This window comes from Fundulus heteroclitus, chromosome 10 (assembly GCF_011125445.2).
Source record: "Fundulus heteroclitus isolate FHET01 chromosome 10, MU-UCD_Fhet_4.1, whole genome shotgun sequence".
Lineage (NCBI taxonomy): Eukaryota > Metazoa > Chordata > Actinopteri > Cyprinodontiformes > Fundulidae > Fundulus > Fundulus heteroclitus.
The window spans coordinates 12,966,641-12,977,846 of NC_046370.1; the positions used below are offsets into that span (position 1 = coordinate 12,966,641).

Consider the following 11,206-nt stretch of genomic DNA (forward strand, 5'->3'; position numbering starts at 1 on the left):
GAGCCCATTGCCTCCACCTGCTGCTCCATGCACGCTAATGATTTGTTCAGATGAAGGTTCAAATACTCCCACATGTGGTCATTTCCAGTCGGCAGCGTCTGCACCACAGTCTCACCCAGCAGGCTGCTTTCAGCATTCCTAAACTGCCGGGCCAATCAGCACGCAGCGATGATGTAATTTCCTTCTCTGAGGGGTCCTTCTGGTAGTAGTCACGGGAGGTAACATGACTCAGGTTAGATCTCATTCCCCTGCAGGGATTTTACATCCTGCAGGAGCAGAAGAATAAAGAAAGCCTTTTAGTGGTTCTAAAAATCACACAAATTATGCAATTCACGCATGTTTTGCAACATCTACGAACCGGCCCAGGTTTTTATCCGGTATAATTTCTTTGCGTTCCCTCGACCCCAACTGAACACAGTAACTTTATTTACGCTGCAGGCCGGACACATTAACTTACCCAACGACTTAATGCGTCTCAGATGGCTGCTGATGCTGGGGATGTTGTGTGGTCTGAGGATGCTGAGATCGGAGCGAGCTTGGAGCAGCATCCTCTCCGATGACGCGCACCCAAACACCTGGCCGAAGGAGCAGCTGGGGCCTCGCAGTCCGAGCTGCTGCTGTCACCTGCTGGTCACCAGCGGAATAACAGTTAAGCTCTTTAGGATTGAATCATTTGCTGTTTTTTTTTTTTTGTTTTTTTTTTTTTTTTGTTTTGTTTTTTTTATATATGGACAGGTCGGATGTTCAGGGAACAAAAACGTGCAGGCTTTTGCTTTTAATGCATCATTAATTATTTTATCCCTCACTGAGTCAGAAGTCAATCTAATGACGCTAATTTAATAATAATAAAAAAACTTACATCAAGAATGCTATAAAAGGGTGTTTGCCCCCCTCCTCAAGGATTTCCTAATACATATTAAAAGAGGTAGTATATGCTACCTGGTAGAGACCAACTTCTGTGTTGACTGTTTCATGTTTTTCAGTGGCTTTAGAAGCTCTGTGTAGGTTCAGGTTACAGAACGATTCCTAATAGGCTGGAAGTACAGTTGGTGTGATTTGTTAAAAACTAAAAAATCAGTCAGAATCATACATAAATCCAGGCAGATGAATTAAGTCATGAATTTACCAATACTAACAGTCTTCACTCATTGTTGGTTTCCGAAGCTTTAGTCCAATATTGACATCATTTTCAAAGCTCCTTACATCATGAAATCACTGCCTTAATCTTATTTTCTCTATTGCTCACTTAAATGTGAATTTAATTGTATTATTTCCATCCATCCATTTTCCAAACCACTTAATCCCTCATGGGGTCGCGAGGTTGCTGGTGCCTATCTCCAGGATTCACTGGGCGAGAGGCGGGGTACACCCTGAACAGGTTAATTGTATTATTTATTAATTAAATTTTTAAAAATGGGGAAAAAAAACAGTTAAAGATTGACAGATGAGTTGATCTGATTGTCAACAGTTCGCTGTTCTGTCATCAGTAGCCACTCCTCGGCAGCTGGGTGGTTGTTTCCACCCAAATAAACTCACTGTGACCCATTTTTATTAAAAAACACACACACACACACCAACAGATGAGGACATGATAACCCAAACAGCTGCAGAAATGGAAACAACCTGGTCTAAAATTATCCGGTCGCTATTTTTTTTTTTTTTTTTTTTTTTACACATCCAGGAGGAAGCATCTGCCTCAATCCCTCTGTTTCCTCCTCTGGGAGTCTGAATTAGTCTGATGGAACATCCTGGAAGTCCCATTAAAGAGCCAGGATGATGTTAGCAAATTAAAACTCTGCTCAACAACATTAGAAGCTCTTCACAATTCACTAATCACATTTTTATTTCACAGGAAAATGGTTCACTATTTTTACAACTATGAAAAACATGCAAAGTTAAGCAGAAAAACAGAATCTGGGTTGCTTGTAATGCTTCAGCTCTGATATGATCATCAATTAATTCAGTTTGTATTATTAATCTGACCAAATTAGAACTAAATTTCAGGTTAGGTCAATTTATAAAAAAATAAAGGACATAATAGAAATATGTCCAATCAACCAGATCATCCATAGCCATTCAAATAACAAATAGCAAATATCGTTTATGTTTTATTTTGTTTTGGGTTATTATGTTTTCCTCATTTCACTGCTTCTGGGTGTTTTAAAGCATTAATTAAAATTAATAATTAGTCTGACAGCTTTACTGAATGCTTTCTGCTTCAATATACGACATTCAGACAGCTCCATTAGGTTCCCTGACATAAAAACATTAAAATAATAATAATAATAATAATAATAATAATAATAATAATAATAATAATAATAATAATAATAATAATAATAATAATAATAATACCGAATTTCTACAAAGAATGTTAACCTCAGTTAATGAAGCATTTGGCTAAATTGCTGATTGCTGAGGTCAGATGAATTATGTTACCCTAAGGAGATTTTGCAATAAAGAAATAATGATATTATTATTATTATTTGTATTATTATTATTATTAGCATAAACCTTGGGGACCTTTAAAACATGCAAATCTCCTTTTAATGAGACATGTCAACCTGTTTGTTCATCCAAAAGATGAGAAGGATTTAAAACATCTACATAAGTGTTTTTGAAAAGTCTGGTGATTTACAGTAAATAGGTATTGTTTTATGCGAGGGACTGACGTGGAGTGCGGTAAAAAGTATTTGTCCATTTCCAAATAGTTTCTGTTTTTGCTTTTCTTCTGCCACAGATGTCAACTGTTTCACGTTGCCAAACAGATGTTAATTTTAAAGTTAACATGAGTAATAACTGAATCCAGAATTCAAAAGAAAGAAAGGCTACCCAAAACACCCTGGCCTTTAGAGGAAAAAGTAATAATGATAATGATACATTTGTGACGCACTTTACATGATCAGAATCTCAAAGTGCTTACAGGATTTTAAACAGTGATTAGAATAGAAAAACAAGTTAAAATAGTAACCAACTGCAAAAGACTGAAATGCTTTATTAAAAATAAATAAACTAGCGCCATCTAATGGTTACAATTCCAACCATTAGGTGACAGTGAGGGATGTGTGGAATATGCATCAACAGACATTGGCACGAACAGTATTCATCAACGCTGTCTGTTATCATATCTGTCAATGTTTACATTAGAAGCCCTACTGCCATCTAGTGGTCAGAGTTGGGACCACATAAGCCGGATTTTTCTAATTTTGCAATCTGAACGTCTACATTATATTCACTGCATACATGCACTGTATTCCAATGAGCAATGTCTAAAACACAAATCATCTGTTTTTATATTTGGATATGAATTGAGACAGTAAGAGGTTAATTAAAAAGGAAGCTGTTTCAGCAGGTCCATTTACACCGCCCCCCCCCCCCCCCCCCCCCAATTTCTAACAATTTAAGCATGAAATTGTTACTGTAACTGTATCAAAATTTTAAATATAAAATTCAAAAGCATTGCATGTACAGCATATTCATTTAAAGGTATGGCATAATGAGTACTGATATTCGAATTTACTTAAAATACTTCGAGAAATGTATTAAAATCTTGGGTCTCATTTTGAAACCTGGCTAAAAGCGGTTGGTGTGTACGGTAGGGAACATCTGGGCAGCAGCCTAATCAGAAACTCAAGGCCTCAGTTCTGCACACTGGATGGTGACCCTAAAACTCTTTAACCTTGAATACTAAAGATGACCACCTGTGTCGCTTGAGGAGAACATAAAAAGGTTAAAAATAACACACGTTTAAGAGTAACATGCATTAAAACTGTAATTTTGTCATCCATTCTTAGGGTCCTTAAATATTCTCTTTATCATGGATCACTGATCTGATGTTTCAGAAGTTTTTTTTTTTTTAACTCAGCAAAATGTGAACACTATTAAGTTATTAATAACTTTTCTCCTTTTCTAATTCAAAGTTTGTGCATTTCAGTTTATGTTTCCCATGCTTTACATAACTGCTTTGTTTTGCATTTTTGTAAAGAAACCCCCCTTAAAGAACATGTTCTCTGCTCCCGTCTTCCATCTCATTGTTTGTTTTATTATGTCACTTATTTGTAGATCATTTTATTTTCCTTCTTTTGAATTGTTTGGATTTTAGTTACTTGTCGTTCTGCCATTCCTCCAATTGGCTGTATTCACGACTCAGAACGTTTGAAGAGATTTAAAGCTTTTATCACTTTACCAAACAACGTCTCTGCGATGATTCTGTCTGGCCTCAAGGGGGCGGACTGATGCTGATCAAATTTCTTCACTGCCGCTAATTTACCAGTTTTCTTGCATCAACCGCCCATTGTAGGTAGTTCCTTTGATGAACTAATCTACAATATCCCTAGTTGTATCTTATTCTGTGTGTTTTCGTAATATTTTAGGCGGGTTTGTGTTTTGAAAAAAACAAAACAAAAAAAAAAAACAGATTTTTAATACATAAAACTTCCCAGGTTTTGCGTTGACATGTTCTAAGTAGCTAAACGTGACTTTATTAATTAGCTGTAACTGTTCAAACAACCTGTGACCTTCAGCTAATGAGAGCCTCTCTCTCTGCAGCATATGGTGTATCGCGGTCCGGATCTGCGGTGTGGGCGCAGTGCGTAATGAGCTGTGCGTCTCCAGGAGCCGCGCATTATCGCCGCTGCGCGCAAATCAAACCACCAAAACCAAACTCATAGATAACCATGAACTTGTCCTGTACGAACTCCTCTGCGTGGAAAGCAGAGTCCGTGCTGATTTCCGTGGGCTTTTCCCTCATCTTTCTGCTCGGCATCGCGGGGAACTCTCTGGTCCTGGCAGTTCTGTGTCGCAACGGCCAGATGAGCACCAAGACCACCAACATGTTCATCTTCAGCCTGGGGGTGGCCGATCTCTGCTTCATTGTGTTCTGCGTGCCGTTCCAAGCGACCATCTACACCCTGGATCAGTGGGTGTTTGGTCCGGTGCTCTGCAGAGCCGTGCACTTCATCATCTTCCTCACCATGTACGCCAGCATCTTCACACTGACCGCCGTTTCCCTGGACAGGTGCGCAACTCTTAAAAACAAAAAAACGAGCATTTATTACACTTATTTGTTGAGTTTTCAGGAGCTGGTGCAGTGTTTGAGTTAACACAAGTCAGATACGTTTAAATCAGATTGAGAAACTAAGTGGTATGCATGACATTGCTGCAAAGTTAAATAACAGGTGAAATTGAAGTAAAATGCAATGAAAATGTGATTTTGAACGTGCTGCTGCCAACACAAACCCCGTCATGCTCCGTTTGCATGCCGGTATTCAGCTCAGCACACCCACAATATCAGATAACCTTCACTTCCTGCCTGGAAGCAGGCATCAAAGAGGAAAATGTTCAAAGTCTCCTTCAGGTCAGATAGAACTGGGCTGGAGAAGCAGGGCATCAGAGGAGCCGCCTGCAAAATCACAAGCACTAAATGCAGTCTTCCGAAATTAAGAAATTAAACTTTACTGTTGTTAATTAATTGTAAAATCGCGATTTACAACGAGTGAAACATTAGAGTTAATTAACAAAAATTCCCATAGCCTTGAGGGAGCCTGCCGCTTGGTGCTTAGCCAATACCAGCTCAGGTTAAAAAAATCAAATGAGTGCTCAACTGCATCCAAAGGCAATCTGTGTTGTTCTTCTGAGCCATGGCTAGTTTTCAAACAACTTTGGCTTTACAAAGCCAAACTTTTCAAAAGCTTATCTGTGAGCAGTATTTTTGAAAGCCCAACACAATTCATTTTTCATCAGTTTTTCAGATTAATTGGAGTCACAGTCCACTGTTTGGATCATAAAACTAGTAAAATGTAAAAGGCAGCCCATCCATAAAGTTTTCGCCCATGCAAATGTCCGGTCTGGTATTATAGGTAATGTGGAATTTCTGTTATAAATAATATTTTCTCTTAAGGTTTTTTTTATTTTGAAATGCCTTAATCCCTGTTTTATTACTGCTTGACTTCTATTATCAATGTGGAACCTCCCTTTGCAAAAGCTTACTCTAGAAAATTGAAAAGAATGGGTTTAGGCTTTAGTTTTAAAGACCAGCAAAAGCGCTTTTTTATTTATTCAATCAGAAATTAGGAATATATTTTAGCAATAATCTTTCATGTAAAACATTGGGGATTTCATAAGGCATAAGCAATTTATTACATTTTATTTTGAAAGACCAACATTATATATTTTGTATGACATTCACAGGCGTAATCTACTTAAGAAATTATTTGTTCTATAAGTTTTTCTATTTACTGTTTTCAGATGATATTTATAGTGAATTACTCAAACTGAACAAATTTGGATTAAAGTCTATTTTGAGAGTCCTAATCAACTTTCTTAAAATGTGGAACTGGCTCATTAGGACTTGTAAAAATCTAACATTTATAAAACCGAGTCTCTTATGTTGATGCCCGTTTGTTACATTTGGTCTTACAGTTGAAATTATTATTTTATCCGATTAAACCTGTGAATTTTAATCGTTGTAATATCTTTAAAATGACAGAACTCTTATCTTGATGAGTACCTTGGAGTTTTACAGTGAAAGTCGCCTTTTAATCTTCTCCTTTCCTTCTGTACATTTAGGGACCATAATAATTTCCACCTCTTTTGGGCAACAGTGAGACAGCAGGTCATAATTTCCAAAATCACACAAGTCTGAACAAATCAATGCCGTTTGAAAACCACAAAAAATAGCAACAAGGTCTGGTGCTCATTCATGGTGATTTTTCATATTTCTACTTTTTTTTTTTTTTTTTTGTAGTTGCTGTTTTTTTTGTGTGTGGAACGTTCGACCATGTATATAAACCTTTTAAATCCAGGTTTCTGAACAACATAGTCTTCATCAAATCAACTTTTATGTCTCTTAATGAGACACACTTCAGTTTCACAAGAAATATTGTGCCATTCTAATATTTCCCCCCATAACTGGTCTCATTCCAGCAGCTTGTTTTCTTTTCACCAGGCTTCATGGTTTCTCAGAACAACACTAACTTTCTCCTCTGAAATCTTACAGACCTCTGATCGTTCCTCAGTTTGAACAGTTTCATTCTGTTTCTACAGGTATTTTGCCATTTGTTACCCGCTCCGCTCCAGGCAGATGAGGACTCCAAAGAACGCCCTTATCTCCATCGGCTTGGTTTGGTCTTTGGCTTTGGTTTTCTCTGTACCGTACCTCAGCTACTTCTCTCAGATGGACATTGATGGCATTGTGCTGTGCATCCCGACATGGGAGCCCAGAGCTCGGTTCATAATGGACCTGTGCACCTTCATCTTTGGTTACCTAGTCCCGGTACTGGTGCTCAGCCTCACATACGCTCGCACTATCCGCTACCTGTGGACCAGCGTGGACCCCATTAAAGACAAGTCAGAGTCAAGGCGTTCCAAGCGCAAAGTCACCAAAATGATCCTGATTGTGGCTGCACTCTTCTGTCTCTGCTGGCTCCCTCACCACCTCATCATCCTCTGCATGTGGTTTGGACGTTTCCAGCTCAACCACACAACCTACGCTCTGCGGATCCTCTCCCACTTGGTAGCATACGCCAACTCCTGCCTCAATCCCATTGTCTACGCACTCGTCTCCAAGCATTTCCGCAAAGGTTTCCAAAAGGTTTTCAGCTGCTCAGGGAACAGGAGGGAGGAGAACAGGGTGCACGCCATTCAGGCAGTGAACACAGTCAGCAACCTTGAGACAAGACCCTCAGATGAAGAAGCAGCTTCCACTGCAACCTGACAGAAAAACTAAAAGGTCTGAGAACCATCTTTCAAAGTGATAAATTCTGTAAACATTACTGATGTTGCTGCTATTAACATCTGATAAAAAAAGAAGTCAAGATAAAAGATGACATCAGATTTATGTTATGTTTGTGATTGCCTCGAACTGACTTTATTTATTATTATTATTATTGTCATATTTATTTACTGTGTTGGAAAACTTTAGGTGTTTATAGTTCACTGAAGACAAATGTATTTAATTTGACTGCAATTTTGTCATGTTTAAAATTTCTTAAACATTTCTTAAGTCAGGGGTCACCAACATGGTGCCCGCAGGCACCAAGTAGCCACCCTGAGGACCACATGTGGTGCCCATGAGCCTGTTCTAAAAAAAAAAAAAGCACAATCCGCCAGTGAGCTGCATCTAAAACTTTATTTTATTCTGTTGCTTTTTGTTTAATCACACTTGCATTTATATGAATTTAAAAATGACAATATATATAACGAAGAATGGAAATTCTATTATTTTGCATAAAGTTAAGGTGAACTCTTCTAGTTCAAAGGGCAGTACTGGTAGCCCTTGGTATGACACAACACCAATGAAGTAGCTCTCAGTTTCAAAAAGGTTGGTGACCCCTGATCTAAGTGCTTCTGTAGAAGGTAAGTGAACTTCCTTTCTTGCTTCTCGAATGGTAAATGGACTGAATTTATATAGCACTTTTCTAGTCATATTGACCACTCAAAGCACTTTACACTAGAGCCAAATTCACCCAAACACACTCACTAACTTGTACACATTCATACGCCCATACGCAGATCAGTGGGCAAGTTAAAGTTAAGTGCCTTGTCCAGGGGCATATTGACATGTGACAGGAAAAAGTTGGAATCAAACTCACAACCTTAGGATTTTAAGGCAACTCTTCCCACTGAGCTACGGTCACCCTCTCATCCAGCTTCAGAACTGACAAAGTCTTTAGGTGATATATCTTCAAGAAAAAAGAAAAGAGTCCATTTGCTTTCTGCTTAAGCACTTGGGATTAGCATGTCCTGGTGACTGAGAATTTACACCAGTGTGAGCCTGGTTTATGTTTTAATAGATTTTTTTGGTAAAAATTAATTTTTTGTCTTATGTTAAATTTTTGAAACCGTGAAGGATGAATTGGCACAACATTAGAAAAAGATAAGTTGGTTGTTAACGAGCTGTGGTGGTGTGTTGGTGCACTTTAATGTTTCACTTTGGGTCCTTTGTATTTAGACTTTTCCAATGTTTTAAACCAAATGTAGCATGTCCAATGATATGCTGATGATACTGTTATATGTCTGTAAACAAGCAGCTGGTTGCAGAAAAGCTTTAAGAGCCAGGATCTCGGATTGGTTCTGTAACTTGTGTTTACAACATAAATTTTGTAAACCTGCATGAATGTCCTTTTCACAATTTGTAAATACAGGTGTGATGTAAGGTGTACAACCCATTGAGAATAGCTGTTAATATAATTTAAGTGAACCTGGTTAAATTTTAGCCGTGCAAGAAACATATTTCTGTTTAGGCTTCACAGCTGTAAATGAATGCCTCATTTATCTCACATTTAAGTTACTGTCCAACCAGTTCTCAGTTATTAGTTATCACCTTATTCTTAAGTCATGGCGACAGCAAACAGGTTTAAACCGGAGGCAACTGGACTTTCTCTCAGTATTTCTGAAAATGTTTCAACACCTACCCAGGAGTCTGTGTCAGCTCTGGCAGCTCCCACTTGAACAACCTGTAGACGGACCAACGCTGTTTTTAAGCATCTGGAGGCCCATCCTCCTAGGCCCATCCTAAATCAGATACAAATCAGTGCCCACCCGTCACTGTCCTGGGTCGTTAGAAGCTATTGCTTGGTGTGAGTGGAGTACTTGGTTACCTGAATCATGACGAGATGCTGATGTAATCTCTTTGGAATAAGTTGGAGGACTGAGCTGTACACATGGGGGAGTTGGAGGCGCAATCCTCCCCTTCTGTTCAGTGTTGGCTTTTCTCTTTTGACAAAGATGGCTTCTTCCACCCCTCTTTCAAACCATCTGTGCTCTCTGTCCAAAATCATTGTTGTCAAAAGTGTGTCCTTTGTTCTTGAAGTGCAAGTGGACTGCTGAATCTGGACCCCAGCTGACAGACTCCTAGATAGGTGTTGTTCAGAAAAACTGAGAGAAAACCTGGTGTCGTCCGATTTAAGCCTGTTTGCCGTAATCAGTTGGATATAAACATGAATAAGAAGATTATATAAACAAATCTTTAGAAATGAATAAAAACTCAAATTCTCGAGATATTGGAGAATTTAGCTCAAATATTCAGTAACTTCATTTGTTTGTAGGATTTTTGTATAATTCCAATAACAAAATCAACAGACAAGCAACTGCAGTGGAACCTGTAGAGATTGTGAAATGACAGGCAGAAAAAGTGCCTAAACTCACAGAATTGTGACATGTCACAAACAATTCTCCAAATCTGTAAATTCATGGTTCCTTCCTAAAAATTATTTCTCATCATACTAAGATTAGTGGCTTTTCCATTGTTGTTTTTTATCATGAGATTTGTATTAAATTGTGTGTTGTTCTGTTTTTAATCTATGTATCAGTGGCAGCTCTACTTAGTGCAGAGTGTTTTACTTCATTTACATCCCAACAAGAGCCTGACATATTCTACCAAACAGGATTTGATGCATTCAGTGTCCTCCACACTTGTTTGCACTTAAAAATGTGTAAAAAATCCTCAGAATTTAACATTTACAAACATTTTAACTTTAATTTGACTATGAATAAAAATGTTGAAATAAATGCAACTGAAGGATTTTAAAGTGTTTTATTGTACTTTGATTGATCAGAGCTTCTGGGAACTTCTTATTTTTATTATGGAACTACTTGTCTCCCTAGGGTATAATTATGCTGAGACCCATTTCGTTTGGCCACTCATCACTACACTGGTGAAGGACCCATATTGATCTTTTCACAGTAAGGAAAATGGTTAAGGGAGGTAATTAGGTAATTAATATATATATATATATATATATATATATATATATATATATATATATATATATATATATGTTGGTGCAGACCTTTTCAGCTCTACCCAGAATGGTTTTAAATGGGAATGAGATTAGGGTAAATTCAAAATATTAACTTTGTTGTCCTTTACCTACTTTGTAACTAATAAGTATAAATAATCCATGGTCCATTTAGAAGACTAACCTTCAACTTCCCCAGTAAAATCCCGAAGCAGCTTTAAAATTTGCTCATTATATTTTTTCTTCATAATCTATTTCGTAAGGCACACCTTTCCTTTTTGCAGCAAAAAGACTACTGCTTTACATTTGGAAAGATGATCCCAGTTTTACAAGATGGTCCCTTCTTCCTTTAAATGTAACAATGGTCATTCTGGCTTCTTCCTCTCTGAGTGGCCTTTTAGTCCATGTCGGTGCAGAACTTGCTTCACTGTGGATAATGTCACTTCTTCTTACCAGCTTCAGCCAGC

At 37.9% G+C, this 11,206-nt stretch overlaps 1 protein-coding gene across 1 annotated transcript; it reads left to right on the top strand.

Moving 5' to 3' along the window:
- Window positions 1-4,676: 4,676 nt before the first annotated feature.
- On the top strand, window positions 4,677-7,714 carry LOC105926434 (galanin receptor 2a). The gene is made up of 2 exons (XM_012862745.3): window positions 4,677-5,017; window positions 7,045-7,714. The coding sequence occupies exons 1-2, from the start codon at window positions 4,677-4,679 to the stop codon at window positions 7,712-7,714; spliced, it is 1,011 nt and encodes a 336-aa protein (XP_012718199.2).
- Window positions 7,715-11,206: the final 3,492 nt, after the last annotated feature.